At 39.0% G+C, this 22,458-nt stretch overlaps 1 protein-coding gene across 1 annotated transcript in view; it reads left to right on the top strand.

The window, feature by feature from the left end:
* RBL1 (RB transcriptional corepressor like 1) overlaps nucleotides 1–22,458 on the top strand; it is a 74,616-nt gene that overhangs the window by 41,277 nt on the left and 10,881 nt on the right. Inside the window, exons 13-19 of the mRNA XM_059406968.1 lie at nucleotides 283–447; nucleotides 3,591–3,723; nucleotides 6,154–6,420; nucleotides 7,372–7,583; nucleotides 16,127–16,303; nucleotides 18,368–18,439; nucleotides 20,018–20,108. Of these exons, the coding sequence (XP_059262951.1) occupies nucleotides 283–447; nucleotides 3,591–3,723; nucleotides 6,154–6,420; nucleotides 7,372–7,583; nucleotides 16,127–16,303; nucleotides 18,368–18,439; nucleotides 20,018–20,108 (1,117 nt within the window). The remainder of the gene's footprint in view (nucleotides 1–282; nucleotides 448–3,590; nucleotides 3,724–6,153; nucleotides 6,421–7,371; nucleotides 7,584–16,126; nucleotides 16,304–18,367; nucleotides 18,440–20,017; nucleotides 20,109–22,458) is intronic.

The following is a 22,458-nucleotide window of genomic DNA, read 5'->3' as shown; positions in this document are numbered from 1 at the left end:
AAGACCTGAGTTCTACCACTACTGAGCTGTTGACCAGTTTCTACCGATAATTGCCTTATTTTTCCATGTACACAAAAAGCATAAGAAGCAGAAATGTATGTGAAAGTATTTTGAAGAACTTCAGAACTCCTTTGTAAATTAAAAGACATTAATAAGCCATTGAATCATGGTTCAATGGTATCATTGGTTCTGTGTCATCATAAGACCAAAGCTAGTCATACATGCAAGCCCAGTATACTAATGACTGAGACTATATTACCTTTTCAATTTTCTCTTTACCAGGTTATTGAGGTGGTGATCCGCTCAGAGGAGGGACTCTCCAGGGATATGGTGAAACACCTGAACAGCATAGAAGAACAGATATTAGAGAGTTTAGCATGGAGTCATGACTCTGCACTGTGGGAGGCTCTCCAGGCTTCAGCAAACAAGGTTCCTACTTGTGAAGAAGTGAGTCAGGGCAAGAGTGATAATCAGAGTCAGGGCAAGGGTGATAATCATTTAAAAAATAACAGCTGTAAAAAAAAAATAAATAAATAAAATAACAGCCGTATTGAGATATAAATCACATACCATACAATTCATCCATTTAAAGTATACAATTTAGGGGCCTCTGCCTGGCATAGTCGGTAGAGCATGAAGCTCTTGTTCTTGGGGTAGTGAGTTTGGGCCCCACGTTGGGTGTGGACATTACTTCAAAACAAAACAAAAAAACCCTAACAAGGTGTGCTTGGGTAGCTCAGTCAGTTAAGTGTCTAGCTCTTGATTTCAGCCCACATCATGATCTCAGTGTCCTGCTCAGTGGGGAGTCTGCTGGAGATTCTTTCTCTCTCCACCCATTTGCATGCAGCCTCTCTCCCAAAAAATAAATAATTTTAAAAACATACAATTTAGTGTTTAGTACATGCATATATAGGTGCAGCCATCACCTCAACAAGTAACTGTACCTATTAGCTGTCACTTTCTTATCCCCCTTCCTCTCCCTAGTCCTAAGCAACCAGTGATCTACTTTCCATCTTTATTGATTTATCTATTCTGGACATTTCATATATGTGGAATCATATAATATGTGTCCTTTGTGACTGGCTTCTTTCACTTAGCATAATGTTTTCAAGATTCATCCATGTTATAGGATATATTAGCACTTCATTTCTTTTTGTGGCTTAATATTCCATTGCATGGATATATCATTTCATTCCTCCGTTTATTAACCAATAGACATTTGGGTTGTTTCAGCCTTTGGCTTCTGTGAATAATGCTGCTGTGAACATACATGCACAAGTTTTGTATGGACATAGGTTCTTATTTGTGGGGGGTATATATCTAAGAATGGAATTACTGGGTCATGTAATAACTGTTTAACTCCAGTTTGGGGGAACTGTCAGACTCTTCTCAAAGTGGCTGCACCATTTAACATTTCCACCATCAGTGTATGAAGATTCCAATTTCTTCATATTTTCTCTAACACTTACCTTTATTTTTCCCCCTAATTTTCCCCCCTTATCTTTGTTATTCTAGCCATTAGTAGGCATGAAGTAATAGCTCATTGTGATTTCTATTTACATTTCCCTGATGGCTAATGATGCTCAGTGTCTTTTCTTTGGAGTAATATCTATCCAAATCCATTGCCTTTTTTTTTTTTAAGATTTTATTTATTTATTTGACAGAGAGAGAGCTCACAAGTAGGCAGAGAGGCAGGCAGAGAGGCAGGCAGAGAGAGAGGAGGAAGCAGGTTCACTGCGGAGCAGAGAACCCGATGCAGGGCTCGATCCCAGGACCCTGGGATCATGATCTGAGCCGAAGGCAGAGGCTTTAACCCACTGAGCCACCCAGGTGCCCCCCATTGCCTATTTTTTAATTGGGTTATTTTTATTACTGAATTATAGAGGAGTCCTTTATGTATTGTAAATACAACTACAACTTTTAATTTTGATGATGTCCTATATTTTTTCTTTTATTGTTGGTACTTTTGAAATCTTCTCCAAGAAGCCCATTAATCTTATCATTTTTAGCTTTTGGAATTTCTGTCTAAAAAACATTTTGGGGGGCACCTGGGTGGCTCAGTGGGTTAAGCCTCTGCCTTCAGCTCAGGTCGTGATCTCAGGGTCCTGGGATCAAGTCCCACATCGGGCTCTCTGCTCCGCAGGGAGGCTGCTTCCTCCTCTCTCTCTCTCTCTGCTTGCCTCTCTGCCCACTTGTGATCTCTCTGTCAAATAAATAAAATCTTAAAAAAAACAATTTTTTTTTTGGTTAGTAGTAGTTAAAATTGAAAAAAATCAGAAGTCACGAATACAAGTGATACATTTCAGTTTAATGTTAGGTGAGAAATTGAGTTTTTTCCCCTTTACCTCTCCGTTGCTTTTTTTTTTTTTTTTTTTTTTTTGACAGAGATCACAAGTAGGCAGAGAGGTGGGCAGAGAGAGAGAGAGAGAGAGAAGCAGGCTCCCTACTGAGCAGAGAACCCGACGCAGGGCTCGATCTCAGGACCCTGAGATTGTGACCTGTTTAACCCACTGAGCCACCCAGGCGCCCCTGTGTTGCTCTTTGGTAACTGTCTTTTCATCCTTATTTGCTTTTCTGTGTCTTCTTATACTGCATGAAACCTGAGAATTTTTCTCTAATTCCAAACTACTGGAAGGACTATCCAAGAGCAGAAAGAATTAAAAAGGAGATGATTTTTATTTTTTAAGATTTTATTTATTTATTTGACAGAGACACAGCAAGAGAAGGAACACAAGCAGAGGGAATGGGAGAGGGAGAAAACAGGCCTCCCACTGAGCAGGGGACCCCACATGGGGCTTGATCCCAGGATACTGGGATCATGACCCAAGCCAAAGGCAGAGGCTTAACAACTGAGCCACCCAAGCACCCCAAGAAGATGATTTCTTGAAATCTCTCTCCCGTGCATCTTTGGACTTTTGTAGCAAATTGGGATTAACTGGGCAATCTTCAGTATTCATCAATATCTTCATTGTAGAATCCCTTGGGAAAGTGAAAAAAAAAATCTCTCTGAACTTGAAGAAAGAGGATTTGGGTTGAAGCCCTTACTCTATTATTTAATAGTAGTGCGTCCTTGGGCAAATTTCCTATTTTGAGCCTGTTCATTTTTTGTTTTTTTTTTTTCTTAAGATTTTATTTATTTGAGAGAGAGTGACAGAGAGAGAGAGAGAGAGAAAAAGAGCATGAGCATGGGGGTTGCGGAGGGAGACACAGACTCCCCGCTGAGCAGGAGTCTGATGCCAAATGTGATTCTGGGACTCTGGGATCATGATCTGAGCTGAAGGCAGTCACTTAACCAACTGAGCCACCCAGGCGCCCAAGCCTCTATTTTCTTATCCTTAAGTGGAAATAGTACCTACCTAATCAGTTTGCTTCTAGAAGTAGTCAGTAAACTTCAGTAGATCAATTATAAGATTGAAATATATTTAACAGCATTAACTATTGAGCACTTAATGCAAGTTGTTCTATTTTGTGAACAAGAAAGAGAAGAAATAAAACATTTAAAGTAGTTAAAAAGACTTTTTTCTCATTTTTCGTGGTTTTCATTAGTGGGTATATCAATATGTAAAGCAGAAGGTTTTTGTTTTTCACAGGTTATATTCCCAAATAACTTTGAAACAGGAAATGGGGGAAATGTACAGGGACATCTTCCCATGATGCCTATGTCTCCTCTAATACATCCAAGAGTCAAAGAAGTTCGGATTGACAGTGGGAGTCTTCGAAGGGGTAGGTTCTACATGGGGAAAACTGAACAAAATAACAAAGATAATTTTCTCCGAGAAGATATCAAGTCTTGCTCATATATTATTATGAAATCTAATTTCTTCATCAGGATTTTTTTTCTTCATCAGGATTTAAAAGGGAGCTTATAAAAAGAATTAAATCAGTCAGGTCACGATCCCAGAGTCCTGGGATCAAGCCCCGCATTGGGCTCCTTACTCAGTAGGGAGCCTGCTTCTCCTTCTCCCTCTCCCTCTGCCTGCTGCTCCCCCTGCTTGGGTGCTCTTGCTCTCTCTCATATAAGTAAATTAAATCTTCAAAAAAAAAAAAATTTAAGGGGCACCTGGGTGGCTCAGTCAGTTGAACATCTGAGTCTTGGTTTCAGCTCAAGTCATGATCTTGGGGTCCTGAGATAAAGCCCCACATCAGGCTCCACGCTCAGCATAGAATCTGCTTGTCCCTCTCCCTCTGCTCCTCCAGCCATTCATACCCTCACTCTCTCTCTAATAAATAAATGAATAATATAAATGAATAAATAAATGAAAACTTTAAAAAATAATTTTTTTAATGAAAAAATAAGAAGGGACTTCTGCCAATACCCTTTTGTGGCCCATTGTATAGTTTCTTATACCAAAGTAATAAGATTTTTACTCTTTTTTTTTTTTTTTTTAAAGAAAGAGAGAGAGTGGGGAGGGCATTGGAGGGGCAGGGGAAGAGGGAGAGAGAGAACCTCAGGCAGCACAGAGCAGGATCTGGGGCTCTATCTCACAGCCCTGTTTCTCTGATTTTTAATTTCTATATTTTAAATTGCCATGTTAATTGTGGAAAGAGTATTTTAGCCTTTTAATAAACACATAACTTTTCTTTTTCTGGGATTTTATTTGTGTAAGGGGGAGGGACACAGAGAGAGAGAGAGAGAGAGAGAGAGAAAGAATCTCAAACAGATACCACACTGAGCCTGAAGCCCAACACAGGGCTTGAGCTCATGACCTGAACCAAATCAAGAGTAGGATCCTCAACTGAGCCACCCAGGTACCCCAACATACAGCTTTTCTTTTCTTTTCTTTTAAGATTTTATTTATTGGGGCTCCTGGCAGGCTCATTGAGTTAAACCTCTGCTTTTGGCTCAGGTCATGATCTCAGGGTCTTGGGATCAAGCCCCAAGTTGGGCTCTCTGCTCAGCAGGGAGGCTGCTTCCCCCTTTCTCTCTCCCTCCCTCTCTGCCTACTTGTGATCTCTCCATCAAATAAATAAACAAAAATCTTTTTTAAAAAATCATTTTATTTATTTATTAGAGAGCAAGCCTGAGCTGGGGGAGGAGGAAAAGGGCAGAGTGTTGGGCTTTCTCCTCGGCAGGGAGCCTGCTTCCTCCTCGCTCTCTCTGCCTGCCTCTCTGCCTACCTGTGATCTCTGTCTGTCAAATAAATAAATAAAATCTTTAAAAATAAAATAAAATAAAATAAAAAATAAAGAGGCACCTGGCTGGCTCAGTTGGTTAAGTGTCTGACTCTTGAATTTTGGCTCTGGTCATGATCTCTGGGTCGTGAGATTGAGCCCTGCTTCTGTTCTGTGCTAGGCATGGAACCCGCTTGGGATTCTCCTTCTCCCTCTCCCTGTCATTTTGCTCCTCCCCGCCCCATGTGCCCATGCTTGCTCACTGGCTTTCTCTCTCTGGCACATGCTCTCTTGCTATCTCTCAAAAAAATAAAAGCATATCGTATTCCTGTAAAGAAACAATGGGTTGGGGAAAGTAAGGATTATAGAAAAAGATATAGGGTTCTGTGGTTCTAGGAGAACCTTTGCACCTGGTAGAAAGGGAAGGCTTCTCCTGTGGAAAGAGCACTGAAAATAGATATAAACTATAACTTTCTTTTTGATCAACATACTACTGCCAACCCTCAGATTAAGGCAAGCTAAACAGAATCATATCACCTTTACTCATCTTTATCTTCTAGAGGACTCATAAAAGATGACTGTGTATCTTCTAAATCAGAAAGCCATAGTACCTTAAACTGCTTAAGTATGGGCGTGTGGGAGGAGACAAACTGTGAACCAAATTACTGATTCACCTTCTTCTTAGATGTTATTTACTAGGTAAAACTGGGAGATAGGAGCTAATTGGACTATTTTAATTTACTGGTCACCTCATTCTACCTTTTAGCTTCTACTATACCCTTAATGTTTTGCTCCTTTAATAGTAGGCAGAGGTTCAAGAAACCAAGAAAATGAGCCATCATAATTTTCACATGTAATGGCATTTTTCATGCCTCTTTAACTAGACTATATTCCATGAAGACAGAAGCCATGTTATTTACTGCTGAATCCCTAGGGCTTAACATACTAACTCAAAGTCTCTATTTGTTGAATGAATGAACCTGATTTATTATTTTAGAATATGTATCAAACTGTTTTAAAATTTATTTTTCTCTCTATTAGATATGCAACCATTGTCTCCAATTTCTGTCCATGAACGCTACAGTTCTCCTGCTGCAGGGAGTGCCAAGAGAAGACTTTTTGGGGAAGACCCGCCAAAGGAAATACTTATGGACAGGATTATAACCGAAGGAACAAAATTGAAAATTGCCCCTTCTTCAAGCCTTACTACTGAAAATATATCAATTTCCCCTGGGCAGAGTCTTCTAACTATGGCCACAGCCATAGTCACAGGAACAACGGGACATAAAGTTACAATCCCTTTGCACGGTAACATTTTAATGCATTTATATTCTATTTTTTCTGAATTAGTTGATTAAGATTTGTCTTGCTGGATTGGATCACATGGCATTTTTTAATCCAGTTTCTTTTGAACCTATACTGTTTTTTAAAATTCATCATTTTAGAGCAGTTTTAGGTTCAAAGCAAAATTGAGTTGAAGTATAGAGATTTCCCATACACACATTGCCACACACACACACACACACACACACACACACACACACACAAGCTTTCATCACCATCACCATCCTGCACCAGAATGGTATATGATGAACTTACATTGACACATCCTTATCACCTCAAGTCCATAGTTTACATTATGGTTTATTCTCGCTATTATACATTCTGTAGTTTCTATGTTTAATGACACATAGCCACCATTATAGTATTATACAGAATAGTTTTGCTGCCATAAAAATCCTCTGTGCGCTACCTTTTGTTTCATTTTGAACTTACACTTTAATAGAGTTTTAACATTTTTTAAATATACAACCCTTGGGGCGCCTGGGTGGCTCAGTGGGTTAAAGCCTCTGCCTTTGACTCAGGTTATGATCCCAGGGTCCTGGGATCGAGCCCTGCATCAGGCTCTCTGCTCAGCGGTGAGCCTGCTTCCCCCCACCCCCGTTTCCCCCCACCCCGCCCCCTGCTCACTCTGCCTGCCTCTCTGCCTACTTGTGATCTCTCTCTGTCAAATAAATAAAATCTTTAAAAAAAAAAAGAGAGAACTCAAAAGTTCAAAAGAAAAACAATATTGTTTCAGAGCAGAAATAGAAAACAAGAGTGCTGTAACCTAGAATTACTATTTTTGTGGCTTTCATCTCCTTTTCTAACCTATTCCTATGTTTATACACATAGATAGATTGATAGATATAATTGACAACCTTTCTGGAACACATGCTGCTTATTTCTAAAACTGAAAACTCTTGCTTATACATTTAGGTATCGCAAATGATGCTGGAGAGATCACACTGATACCAATTTCCATGAACACAGCTCAGGAGTCCAAAGTCGAGAGTCCTGTATCACTTACTGCTCAGTCATTAATTGGTGCTTCTCCGAAACAGACCCATCTGACTAAAGTGCAAGAGGCACATCCAACTGGAATAAGCAAACCAAAGAGAACTGGGTCTTTAGCACTGTTTTATAGAAAGGTATGTGATTTTATGGCATCCAAAATATCTCATTTGGGGTGTGTGGTTGGCTCAGTGGAACCTGGGACGCTTGATCACAGGGTTGTAAGTTCATGCCCTATACTGGATATAGCGATTATTTCAAAATAAAATATTTTAAGGGGCGCCTGGCTGGCTAAGTCAGTTAAATATCTGCCTTCGGCTCAGGTCATGACCCCAGAGTCCTAAGATTGAGCCCCACCTCGGGTTTCCTGCTCAGTGGGGGTCTTGCTTTTCTCCCTCTACTGCTCCCCTGCTTGTTTGTGCTCTCTCTCCGTCAAATAAATAGATAAAATCTTTTTAAAAAGTAAATAAAGGGGCGCCTGGGTGGCTTAATGGGTTAAAGCCTCTGCCTTCGGCTCAGGTCATGATCTCAGGGTCCTGGGATCAAGCTCCACATCGGGCTCTCTGCTCAGTGGGGAGCCTGCTTCCTCCTCTCTCTCTCTCTGCCTGCCTCTCTGCCTAATTGTGATCTCTGTCTGTCAAATAAATAAATAAAATCTTTTTAAAAAATAAATAAATAAAAAGTAAATAAAAATAAAATGATCTCATTTAATCAGTGCAAGAAAGATTGAGTAACAGCAGCTTTAGTCTCCTTTTTTGTGTGGTAAAATATACATAAAATTTACCATTTTAACCATATTTAATCATATTTTAGTGTACAGTGAAGTATCATTAAGTACATTCACATTGTTGTGCAGCTTTCACCATCATCCAGCTCCAGAACTTTTTCATCTTCCTACACTGAAAATCTCCTCCACTTAAAATAATTCCCCATTCCTCTTCCCACCACCAGCTCCTAGTAACCACCATTCTACTTTCTGTCTCAATGAATTTGACTACTCTAGGTACCTCATACAAGTAGACTCAAATAATATTTATGTTAATATGGTAAGTTTATTAATATAATTATTAATGTAATATTTTCAAAAATATTTAATATTTTATTTTAATTTTTTATTTATTTGAGAGAGAGAGTGAGAAAGAGCATGACAGAAGAGAAGGTCAGAGGAAGAAGCAGACTCCCTGTGGAGCTGGGACTCCGATGTGGGACTCGATCCTGGGACTTCAGGATCATGACCTGAGCCTAAGGCAGTTGCTTAACCAACTGAGCCACCCAGGCACCTAATATAATATTATATTAAACAGGTTTATTCCACTTAGTGTAAGTCTTCAAGATTCTTCCGTGTTGTAGCATTGTTCAGAATTTCCTTCCTTTTTAAGCCTGAATAATATCCCATTGTATGTGTATACCACATTTTGTTTATTCGTTCATCTGTAGATGAACATTTACAGTGTTTCTACTTATTGTGAATAATGCTGCTATGAACATAAGTGTACAAATATCCAAGTGTCTGCTCTCAGTTCCCTTGGTTTATACCCAGAAGTGGAATAATAATTCTGAATATAATTTTTTGAGAAACTACCATACCATTTTCCACAGTGCCTGCTCCATTTTATATTCCTGCTACAAATACATGGGTTTCAAAGTTCTCCACATCCTTGTCAACACTGTTTTCTGTTATTTTTTATAGTAGCCATGCTAATTAGAATAAAGTGGTATCTCATAGTTTTGATTTGCATTTCCCTAATTATTAGTGATGTTGAGCATCTTTTCATGTGCTTATTGGCCATCTATCTGTCTTCCTTAGAGAAAGATTTATTTAAGTCCTTTGCCCATTTTTTGCTTGAATTTTACTGTTGTTGCTATTGAGCTGTAGTTAATCCTTTATATATTCTGGATAGAATCCCTTATCAGATTTATGATTTGCAAATGTTTTCTCCCATTCCAGGGATTGCCTTTTCACCATATTGATAGTATCCTTTGATGCACAGAAGTTTCTAACTTTAATGAAGTTCAATTTCTCTGTGTTTTGTTTTACTGTCTTTGCTTTTTGTGTCATATCCAAAAAATCATCGACCGTTCCAGTGTCATGAAGCTTTTCCCCATCTTTTCTCCCTAAGAGTTTTATAGTTTTAGCATTTGTGTTTAATTCCTTGAACCATTTTGAGTTAATTTTGTATATGGTCTGAGGGGAGGATCTAGCTTCATTCTTTTGCATCCATTTTCTCAACACCATTTGTTGAAAAGACCATTGTTTCTCCTTTGAATGTTCTTGGCACCATTTTCATAAGCCATTTTACTTATGGGAGGGCTGATTTCTGGGCTCTTTTTTAAGCAGTGTCCTTTTAATGTCTGTCTGTATACCAGTACTATGCTGGTTTTTTTTTTTAAGATTTTATTTATTTACTTGTCAGAGATAGAGGGAGAGAGAGCGAGTGAGCACAGGCAGACAGAGAGGCAGGCAGAGGCAGAGGGAGAAGCAGGCTCCCTGCTGAGCAAGGAGCCCGATGTGGGACTCGATCCCAGGGTGCTGGGATCATGACCTGAGCCGAAGGCAGCTGCCCAACCAACTGAGCCACCCAGGCGTCCCGTACTATGCTGTTTTGATTACTGTAACTTTGTAGTAAGTTTTGAAATTAGGAAATATGAGCCCTCCCAACTTTGTTCTTTTTCAGGATTATTTTGGCTATTCAGAGTTCCTTGAGATTCCATATGACTTTAAGGATGGATTTTTCTTTTTCTTTTCTTTTCTTTTTTAATTTTTATTTATTTGTCAGAGAAAGAGCACACACAAGCACAAGCTGGGGCAGCGGCAGGCAGAGGGAGAAGCAGGCTCCCTGCTGAGCAAGGATCCCAATGCAGGACTCTGGAATCATGACCTGAGCTGAAGGCAGACACTTAACCGTCTGAAGCCACCCAGGCATCCCTAGGATGGATTTTTCTATTTCTGCAAAAAACATCATGGAGATTTTGATAGGGATTGCATTGAATCTATAGAATCCTTTGAATAATGTTGACATCTTATTACCATTACTAAGTCTTCCAGTCCATGAATATGGGATGTCTTTCCATTTATTTGTGTTTGGGTTTTTTGTTTTGTTTTGTTTTTGTTGTTTTTTAGTTAACACAGAGTGCTTTATTATTTATCTTTAATTTCTTTCAGCAGTGTTTTGCAGTTTTCAATATATACTCTTTTACCTCCTTGGTTAAGTTGATTACTAAGTTATTTTATTCTTTTTTTTTATTTTATAGATTTTATTTATTTATTTGACAGACAGAGATCACAAGTAGGCAGAAAGGCAGGCAGAGAGAGAGAAGGAAGCAGGCTCCCCGCGGAGCAGAGAGCCCGATGTGGGAATCGATCCCAGGACCCTGGGATCATGACCGGAGCCAAAGGCAGAGGCTTTAACCCACTGAGCCACCCAGGCGCCCCTTACTCTTTTTCATGATACTATAAATACAATCATTTTCTTAATTTTATTTTTGGATTGTTTATTGTTTGTGGTATAGGAATGAAATAGATTTTTTTGTGATTTTTTTTTTTCTAAGCTTTTATTTATTTATTCGAGAGAGCATGAGCAGGGTTGGAAGAGAGGGAAAGGGAAAGGGAGAAGCATACTCCCCACTGAGCAGGGACCTGATGCAGACCTCTATCCCAAGACCCTGAAATCAACACCTGAGCTAAATACAAATGCTCAACCAGGTGCCTCTGTTATGAATTATTTATTTATTTAAGTAATCCTACACCCAACACAGGACTTGAATTTATAACCCAAGATCAGGAGTCACATGTTAAACTGACTGAGCCAGCCAGGTGCCCCTGTATGATTTTGTAGTCTGCAACTTTGCTGAATTTGTTTATTACTTCTAACACTTTTGGGGGGATTCTTTACAGTTTTCTACACCATAAAATCATATAATCTACAAACAGATGACTTTACTTATTTTCCAGTTTTGATGTTTTTTATTTCTTTTTCTTGCCTAATTGCTCTGGCTAAAATTTCCAGTACTGTGTTGAAAAGAAGTGCTGAAATTGGGCATTCTTGTCTTGTTCCTGATCTTAAAGGAAAAGTTTTCTTTGTTTTACTTTAAGTATGATGTTAGCTCTGGATTTTTCATATATGGCATTTATTATGTTGCAGTAGTTTTCTTCTATTCCTAGTTTGTTGAGTGTGTTATGAAAAAAAAAAGGATTTGAATTTTGTCAGATGTTTTTTCTGCCTCAATCGAAATAATCTTTTTCTTTCTTTAAGATTTTATTTATTTATTTTATTTATTTATTTTAGAGAAAGAGAGAGCTTAGGCAGAGTGTAGGGGGTGGTGGGAGGAGAAAAGGGAGAAAGAGTCATAAGCAGACTTCACATGAGCACAGAGGCCCATGCAGGGCTCGATCCCGTGACCCTGAGAATGACCTGAGCTGAAGCCAAGAGGCGCGCTCTTAACCAACTGTACCACCTAGGTGCCTCTGTCCTACTTGTTTTTAAAGCATTGTCAGCTTCTGATAAGAGAGACAATTTAATCAGGTTTTATAATCAAACATGACATGTCTGTGAAATAAATTCCAGAACTGGAAGATATCTCTCTAGTCTACTCCACAACTTGGCTGGCTTGTCCATTCTTAAGAATTGTAAAGGAAAAAGAAGGTACTATTTTTCAGGGAGTTTTAGCATTGTGACCAGGGTTTAGGACTTAAACATTTTAAGAAATTAATATTTTTTTCTAAATTATCTTTGATGCAAATATATTTCCTCTAGTCTTTTTTATCATAATTCTTGCAAACTTGCCCTTTTCTGTTCTTCCCTCTGCCTCCTCCACTCTACCTCACCAAATCCTATCTCCCCCTTGTGCCTAAGGCTTTTTTTTTTTTCTTTTTTAAAGATTTTATTTATTTATTTGACAGAGATCACAAGTAGGCAGAGAAGCAGGCAGAGAGAGAGAGGGGCAAGCAGGCTCCCTGTTGAGCAGAGAGCCTCCTGCAGGGCTCGATCCCAGTACCCTGAGATCATGACCCGAGCCGAAGGCAGAGGCTTAACCTACTGAGTCACCAACTAAGGCTTGTTTTATTTTATTTTTTTTTTTTAAGATTTTATTTATTTATTTGATAGAGATGACAAGTAGGCAGAGAGACAGGAGGAAGCAGGCTCTCCACGGAGCAGAGAGCCCAATGCGGGGCTCAATCCCAGGACCCTGGGATCATGACCCAAACTGAAGGCAGAGGCTTTAACCCACTGAGCCACCCAGGTAGGTGCCCCCTAAGGCTTGTTTTAAAAACAGAGTTGGAAAATGCAACTTTTTTCCCATTTACTCCCTATTTTTAATGTTCAAAATGACAAATTTTGATAATCTAAGATTGACAGAAATAAAGCTTTACGGGCACCTGGGTGACTCAGTGGGTTAAACCTCTGCCTTTGGCTCAGGTCATGATCTCAGGGTCTTGGGTTCGAGCCAAGCATCGGGCTCTCTGCTCATCAGGGAGCCTTCTCCCCCACCCTGCCCCGCCTGTCTCTCTGCCTACTTGTGATCTCTCTCTGTCATATAAATAAATAAAATCTTTTTTTAAAAAAAAAGAAAAGAAAGAAAGCTTTAGTTCTGAATTTTTAATTCTGCATCTCCTTAAGAATCTTTGGGTTTTTTTTTTTTTTCCCCTGTCCATTTAAATGTAACCTACTTGATGGGGGACCTGGGTGGCTCAGTCAGTTAAGCATCTGCCTGCAGCTCAGGTTGTGATTCCAGGGTCCTAGGATTGAGTCCTACAATGGGCTCCTTACTCAATAGGGAACCTGCTTCTTCCTCTGCCTACCACTCTCTCTGCTCTTGCACACGGGCTTGTCCTCACTCTCTCAAAAAAAAAAAAATATTTTATGGGGCTCCTGGGTGGCTCAGTGGGTTAAGCCTCTGCTTTCAGCTCAGGTCATGATCTCAGGGTCCTGGGATTGAGCCCCGCATCAGGCTCTCTGCTCAGCAGGGAGCCTGCTTCCCTTCCTCTCTCTCTGCCTGCCTCTCTGCCTACTTGTGATCTCTGACTATCAAATAAAATCCTTTAAAAAATTTTATTTTAATTTAAAATTTTTTTAATTTAATTTTTTTTAATTTTTTAAATAAATAAAGCCTACTTGATACAGATTAGAAGCTAGAAAAATTTTATCCTAAAAGTTAATAGGATGTCTTTATCTATAAAGAGCATAATTATCCATGTCTCTAGTGAATTCAAAATAACCCTTCCCTGAGTAAACTGCCGCTATTATCTATGCTGAATTCAGTGTGATACTGGTGTTCTGTGCCAGAATGGAATTTTCTGTGAATTTTTTGTTAGAAAACTTCCAGTGGGGTGCTTGGGTGAGTCAGATGGTTAGGCATCTGTTTTGGCTTAGGTCATGATCCCAGGGTCCTGGGATCAAGACCTGAATCAGGCTCCCTGCTCAGGGCCTATTTCTCCCTCTCCTGCTCCCCCTGCTTATGCTCTCTCACTCTCTCAGTCAGATAAATAAATAAAATTTAAAAAAAGAAAAAGAAGAAGATGATGACAACTTCCAGAGTATGTTTCTTTAATTCATTGGATCAACTCTGTAAAAGACACTTAACAAGTATTATCTAATTACATATTATTTTTAATTTTTTTTAAGATTTTATTTATTTATTTGACAAAGATCACAAGTAGGCAGAGAGAGAGAGAGAGGAGGAAGCAGGCCCCCTGCCGAGCAGAGAGCCCGATGTGGGACTCGATCCCAGGACTCTGGGATCATGACCTGAGCCGAAGGCAGAGGCCTAACCCACTGAGCCACCCAGGCGCCCTATTTTTAATCTTTTTAACTAGGACTATATATTTCATTTCCTATCACAAATACAAAGTTCTAGCATCTTTCCCACTGCTCTCACCCAAATGGATTCTTTTTATCTCTTGGCCTGCTGGACCAGAAATAAGGAGATAGGATACAGAAAATGAGTTTCCTATAAAATTAATCAGTTGTGGCTTTGGAGTTAACCACTTGTCTTTCTGTCAGATTAGTGTATTGGATAGCTTACATTTGTTTTTAAACTCTAATCTGTGGATTATATTCCTGCCAGAGATACTTTTATATAAGGGATACCTGACTCTTTTCATTATTTTTCCCTGAACATTTAAATTTAAAGACTTAGCTCAAACAGAGTAGTGTGATTTAGGAATACCACAGCAGGGTACCAGTTTTTAAAACAGTAAAACATAATTCTTCTTGGGTGATTCGAAACCATTTTAGAATCTTGCAGAACTTTCAGGTCATTTGCATTAGTATCAGTTCATATAAAGATTGTAAAAATGAGAGGCTCTTGGCATTGAACTGAATTTACTCTGATGTACTTATAAACAACAGAAACAAAAAACTTGGTATTTCATTTACTTCAGTAATACATTTATATGCTTGTGAAAACAACATAGAATAGGAAGTTTCTTAAATGGTTTTGCGCTTTTTTTTTTTTTAATTTCTTTTTAAAAAAATTTTATTTATTTATTTGACACAGAGAGAGAGCACACAAGCAGGGGGTATGGCAGAGGAAGAGGGAGAAGCAGGCTCTCTGCTCTATCCCAGGACCCTGGGATTATGACCTGAGCTAATGGCAGATGTTTAACTGACTGAGCCACCCAGGTGCCCCAGGGTTTTGCTTTCTGACTCATTCTTGAAATCAAACATTTTAGCCCTTGATTGTTTTTTTTGTTTGTTTTTTTTGTTTGTTTGTTTGTTTTTTAGTGATCCTATTTTTAAGTAATCTCTACACCCAGCCTGGGGCTTGAACCCACAACCCCACAATCAAGAGTTGTATGCTCCACCAACTGAGCCAACCAGGCACCCCTATTATCTGACATTTTAGACTTTCTAGCAATTTTATCTAAACAAAAAAAGGTGAGGGGGGGGATTTCTGAACACTTGAAAAATTATGTATTCATTATGGTTATGATGCAAGTAAATCTTGCATTTTAGTGTTTCTTACTTCACATAGATGACAGCATAGAAGACATCTTTTCCAAAAGAATTTTTAAATGGTTTTCTAAAGAGAATTTTGTTTTTAAACATTTTTTTTTTTAAGATTTTATTTATTTATTTGTCAGAGAGAAAGCGAGCGAGATCGAGCACAGGCAGACAGAGTGGAAGGCAGAGTCAGAGGGAGAAGCAGGCTCCCTGCGGAGCAAGGAGCCCGATGTGGGACTCTATCCCAGGACGCTGGGATCATGACCTGAGCCGAAGGCAACTGCTTAACCAACTGAGCCACGCAGGCGTCCCGAGAATTTTGTTTTAATCCACAGTATTCTGGGATGCCTGGATGCCTCTGTTGGTTAATCACCTGCCTCTGGGTCAGGTCATGGTCTCAGGGACCTGGGATCAAGTCCCACATCTAGCTCCTTTCCCAGCAGGGAGCCTGCTTCTCCCTCTGCTTGCCACTCCCCCTGCTCGCTCTCTTTCTCTCTCTCTGACAAAATAAAGAAAATCTTTTAAAAATATTTAAAAAATAATAATAATCTATATTCTTCTGTCATAGCAGTGAACTAGTACTATAGAACAGAAATTGTATGTAATTTTAGATAACATTTATCAACAACCTAGGTATTTGTTAATCTTGGCCTGAAAGCCCATGTTCACAATAAGAGATAAATTAGAGAAATTATTTACTGGGTTTTTTTGCATCAATATACTACCTTCCATCTTAGGTCTATCATTTGGCAAGTGTACGCTTACGTGATTTATGTTTAAAATTGGATGTTTCAAATGAGTTACGAAGGAAGATATGGACGTGTTTTGAATTCACTTTAGTTCACTGCCCTGATCTGATGAAAGATAGACATTTGGATCAGCTGCTCCTTTGTGCCTTTTACATCATGGCAAAGGTAATGTATAAGCTGGGGGAAGCTCTTTGTTCTAGTTACCCATTTTTGAAGTATGTAGTGAAAATCTATTGCACTTGATTATTATTTTGCCTTAAATGCTATATGCCAACACTGCCCACCATTGTTAATTAGTAAATTCCAGCCCCTACATCTATTCTCTGGATTCTATTTCGCTTTATAATAATCAGCTTTTCCACATCATAAGAATACACTGGTTATAAAATTGGAAAAGGTCTTAGAGATCATTTGTACTACGTGGCTCTCCATATATTCCTGTGAACAATGCTATTTCCACTCCCATCCCTGTGATACCTCTCATCTAGTACTTTACAGTAAATGATCATTACGTTATAGGCTGGTAGCCTAGGCCTAGAGCTGAAAGTAACTTGTCAAAGTTACATAATTAATAAGTGGCAGCCTAGGATTTCCTATTTTATAATTTAAATATTTGTAATTTGTTATTCATAAAATAGCTTCTATAACATTGCTCTCTAGGGATTTGTTGCACCACCTCAGAAGAGCATTTTACATTCTAGTTGCTACAGCGTTGAATGTTTCCAGTCATAAAATAACATACCTTACTTGCTTTTTAAAATTCTGATGTATCTGAAACAATCACCTATAACTTTGGTCTGGACCATATTGGCCACACTGGCAGTCCTAGTACATGTACATAGTTAAGACCTAATTTTTAAGCTTTTTGAGGCAGAGAACATGTTTTCAGACTCCTTTTTTACTCCTCTCTCACAATGCCTTTTTAAAATCTCTATATAAAATAAGTGTTAATAAATGTTATTAACTAATCATTTGTGTTTTCCAGAGAACTATCATAGTTCAGGCTTTGCCATTTCTAGCTCATCATAGAGAACAGATTTAGTGCTAATGGACTTCAGTGAAGCAGAGGGAAGGAATAACTTAAGTAAACTTTATAATAAATAAGGCAGAAAGGATACCTTTACGGATCACCAATGTAGGCAGCCACAGACTGGGCTAGAGTCAAGAGACCAAACCAGGCCCCGACTTGTGCCTCCTGGAAGCCCAAGGGTTAATAACCCCGTGAGTGAAAAGTTGAGTAGCGCTTGAGAAAGGGCCTGAGCTATGGATCCTAAGACTCACTGATGTGGTTGCCTGCATGTGCTAATCTGGAATGGGCAAAACAGGCCTGCTCATTAAATCATTGTGGGAATGTGCTGTCCTTGCATGGGCCATAAACTATGTCTTAAGTTACTTTGAAGTTAGTGCATCTGGTTTAGGAGTTATCTGAAGACAGAGACCACTGGCATCAGAGGGACTACTATTAGTCCTTGGGAAATAGATAATAGGGAAGCTTGAAGGGTTTTCTGTGCATGTTGCAAGTTCTTTAGTAATCAGCTAAAACTACATACTTCCTTATAGTTGTTTCTGTTAGCTATATAATGCTTCACAGCCTTGAATAAAATTGGCACTGCTTGGACATCATCCACTGTGTCCCTCCTGTCCCCATCTCTTTACGTCTCGTCTTTGTCTCACCATCCTCTTACCCTCTCGACCCTGGTCATGTCGCTCTGGCCGCGACACACCAATCCATTTTCTTCATTTTGGCCCCCACTGTAACTTTTCTGTTATATAATCTGTCCTAAAATGTTAAAAACTTCATCCTATAATATCTGCTCAGTTTTCTTGCAATCATTACAAGACATTTTCTGTCCTTTAGTATGTAGTTAATTTACTTTTAAGTAAGTAATTTAAAAACTAATAACATCAGAGACTATAGGGTATGCAACAAATCTGAGTTTTCTTCTATCATTCTTCTTATAAAAAGAAATGCATTTTCAGTAGAGTTATACCATAACAATATCAGTGCTTTTGATTAATGAAACTATTAGCTGAGTCCCCACAGGCCACAAAGCCTGAACTTTGAAGGTAGTAAAAATCATAAATGGTAGTAGTTTTTAGTCATGGGTTGGCCTGGGGTTAATGGCTTTCTGCAAGACTGCTCTCAATGCCAACCTGTAATTGAAGTTTTTGTTCAGAGCCATATTTCTTCTAAGAGCAATTGATAAATGCCGTATTTATTTTCCTTAGGTAACAAAAGAAGAAAGAACTTTTCAAGAAATAATGAAAAGTTACAGGAATCAGCCCCAGGCTAATAGTCATGTGAGTTACATTATTTTTCCTCCTGTCCAAAAATAGATTTGTGCTGTTTCTCTGTTGACAAGTCATACAAAAGGTAAACTTCTTTTACAGTTTTACTGTACTTTAGATTTTTTAGTTTAATGCGTACCATTAAACTCTAAAGACAGTTTTAGTAAAAGCCAGGAAATTGGCTATTTCTGACACATCCATATATTTGCGTATACTTCTTACATGTTCTCCTATTCCATTTGCTCATTTGTACAATGGGGACATTTGTCACAAAAAATTTGATGAGGGGCACCTGGCTGGTTCAGTCGGTAGAACATGTGACTCTTGGTCTCGGGGTCATGAGTTCAAGCCCCACATAGGGCATGGAGCCTATTTTATTTAAAAAAAAAAAAAAAAAAAATCCAATGAAAAGTATGTAAATGATATTCTCTCTTTGTATGAGACTTGAGTCCCTAATGATGTTTAAATCCAGTGAAATTTGAGGATTTATTAAATCCAGCTTCTTTTGCCATTTACTAAGAATCTTAATGTTTTCATCTTTAAATAGGTATCAAGCATTTTTGATAATTTTCTTTTGTGATAGCCATGGTGAAAATCCTGTACAGCCTTTCAGTCATGAAAATATAAAATATTAGCTTATTGGCTTGGCACATAGTGTTTAATGACTGTTATCTCCATATTATTCGTAATTACTGTACTTGAAGAACACAAGATTAGGCTGCTTTAGGCATTGGCCACTAGAGAGCCTGGTTCCTGTGCTCTAGAGAGCATAATGGCCTCTTTTCTGGCCTTGGTGATCTGCCATCTTAGGAGGAGAGTTGTGGCTGCTTAGATATCCCGTACTCAAGTACTGGTAGTCACACCCCTTTCTAAAAGAGCCCACATATGGTTTCACTTCTTTACTTAAGCCCCAAAATACAGTGATAGTAATATAGACATTAGAAGAGCCAGTACAGGCATTTGTTATATCCTATATAGCCTAAGGGTTTCTGGACCCTTCAGAAAAATCCTTCAGGAGCAGAGCCTGGAGAGGTCCAGATTATCTCCCAAAGATCATTAAGGTGAAGTTAGTGTGGGTCCAGAATGGACCAAGCCAGAGCTTCCTAAATATTCTCTCAACACCAGTACCCATAGGATGACCGGGAACAGATCAGGCCTTTTAGCTATATTGGAAGTAGAAAGGAATTTAGTGGAAGGAATGGAAACAGATTTTCCTGTGGCCATCTGAAAGGAGATGGAAATGAGATCGGAATAGGAAAACAAGCCTTAACGAGACCAGACGATTCCCATGTAAGGAATTAAAAAGGAAAAACAAGCTCAGATATTTGAAGTTGCTTTTATTCATCAGTATTTAGTTGCTACTTACTAACTCAAGTCTTCTGTTTGGTAAACTCCTATAATCGCATGGTTTAGGTAAAGATATTTGCTGTAATCTCCATTTACTGGGCAAATAACACTTTTCCCTTGATTATCACCCATACAAACAAATAGCTTTCCACTGGCATCCTATTTTATTCTTCTTATTTTGGTTTTGCTTAACCTGTGCTTCTATGTGACTCAACATTTCTTTTTTTCTACTCTGACCTATAGGTTTATAGAAGTGTACTGTTGAAAAGCATTCCAAGAGAAGTTGTGGCATACAATAGAAACGTAAATGGTGATTTTGAAATGACAGATTGTGGTAAGTTGCCCAATTTAATATTCCATATGTAATATACCTTTTTTTTTTTTTAAGATTTCATTTATTTAAATGTCAGAGAGAGAGAACGCACAGCGGCGGAGAGCTGCAGGCAGAGGGAGATGCAGGCTCCCTGCTGAGCAAGGAGCCTGTTGCAGGACCAATCCTAGTCCCTGGGATCGTGACCTGAGCTGAGGGTAGAGGCTTAACTGACAAACCACCCGGGTGTCCTGTAATATACCTTTGACTACATTGTATCTGATGCAGTGGGTGTCAGGCAACATGGAATCAATGATGTAGGTGGGATGGATAATGCGTATGTAAATGCATTTGGGAAGAAACAAGGGAGATAAATATGGGTCAGTTGCCTCCCTCCAAAGTGGTTGTAAATTGAAACCATTAATTTGTCACCTGTTAGTTGTGTTTTAAAAGTTTCATAGTCTATTTACATACATCAATAAAACACATAAAAGGCTCTTAATAAATTTTTTAAATAAATCTGAATTATAGGGCGCCTGGGTGGCTCAGTGGGTTAAAGCCTCTGCCTTTGGCTCAGGTCATGATCTCAGGGTCCTGGGATTGAGTCCCGCATCGGGCTCTCTGCTCAGCAGGGAACCTGCTTCCTCCTCTCTCTCTCTGCCTGCCTCTCTGCCTACGTGTGATCTCTCTCTGTCAAATAAATAAATAAAATCTTTAAAAAAATAAATAAAATAAAAATAAAAATAAATCTGAATTATAGGGAAAGTAATCATTGATCAGTGTCAGTGATCTGTCTGGGGTGACAGGGAAATAACTTGTTCATTAATACGTATTCTGCCACCACCAGCAAAGCTGCCACCCTGTTGTTAACCATCATGCTAAGACTTGAGGCACTAGTAAATTTTTTCAAAGAAAGGAAAATCAAATAGTGATTATTCATTTGATAAGTTGTGAAAATGCCTCTTCCGCCCACCTTTTCCTTGTCTCAGCTTTCCATTACTTATTGTGTACATGATTGTCAAATGTACCATGATTTAGGGGCGCCTGAGTGGCTCAGTGGGTTAAGCCGCTGCCTTCGGCTCGGGTCATGATCTCAGAGTCCTGGGATCGAGTCCCACATCGGGCTCCCTGTTCAGCAGAGAGCCTGCTTCCCTCTCTCTCTCTCTGCTTGCCTCTCCATCTACTTGTGATTTCTCTCTGTCAAATAAATAAATAAAATCTTTAAAAAAAAACAAAAAAATGTACCATGATTTATCAAATTCCACAATGTGAGACATTTTCTTTTTAAGAGAGAGAACGGAGGGAGGAGCAGAGGAGAGGGACAAGCAGACCCCACACTGAGCATGAAACCTGACACAGGGCTCAATCCCAGGACCCTGAGATTGTGACCTGAGCTGAAAGCAAGAGTTCAACACTTAACCAACTGAGCCACCTGAGCACCAGTGTGAGACATTTAGATTGTTAACCATTATACATAGCTTTATGAGGAACATCACTATAGCTTAATCTTTGATCCACATCCTTACAATAAATTCTTAGAGAAAATTGGCTCTTTTTTAATCACATAAATATCCATGATTATTTGGTGTTTACTGGGATCTGAATTCTTAAGACCTTACCAAAAAATTCTTTAGTAATAATGTCCTAGAAGAGCACCTAGCTGGTTCAGTTGGTGGAGAAAGAGACTTTTGATCTTGGGGTTGTAGGTTTGAGCCCCACATTGGGTATAGAGATAAGTAAATGAATAAATAAAAACTTCAGTAAATAAATACATCTAATTTCTCCAACACCTTTTTAAGCATTAGGCATAGGTAATAAATGCTTACTATTTTCATCAATAAAAACCCATTTCTGACACTGAATATGTTAATTAGCACACCATTGGCCTTTGATTGAGATATGCCTAACAGAAACCCTTGTAGTAGCCACCTCTTGCATTCGAATGAACTTACGGATTAAAACAGCAATTCAGGGACACCTGGGTGGCTCAGTTGGTTAAGCTACTGCCTTCGGCTCAGGTCATGATCCTGGGGTCCCGGGATCCCCGCATCAGGATCCTTGCTCAGTGAAGTGCCTGCTTCTCTCCTTGCCTCTGCCTGCCACACTGCCTGCTTGTGTGTACTCTCTCTCTTACTGACAAATAAATGAATAAATAAAATCTTTAAAAAAACAATTCACTCATGGACCATGCGTTCTTCATTATTATGTTAGCAGACCACCCAAACTGGCTTTTTTTTTTTTTTAAGATTTTATTTATTTGACAGAGAGAAAGACAGCAAGAGAGGGAACACAAGTGGTGGGAGAGGGAGAGAAAGAAGCAGGCCTCCCGATGATCAAGGAGTTTGATGTGGGGCTTGATCCCAGGACCCTAGGA

Source organism: Mustela nigripes, chromosome 7 (assembly GCF_022355385.1).
Source record: "Mustela nigripes isolate SB6536 chromosome 7, MUSNIG.SB6536, whole genome shotgun sequence".
Classification (NCBI taxonomy): Eukaryota; Metazoa; Chordata; class Mammalia; order Carnivora; family Mustelidae; genus Mustela; species Mustela nigripes.
This window is presented reverse-complemented; position numbering and strand designations above follow the sequence as displayed.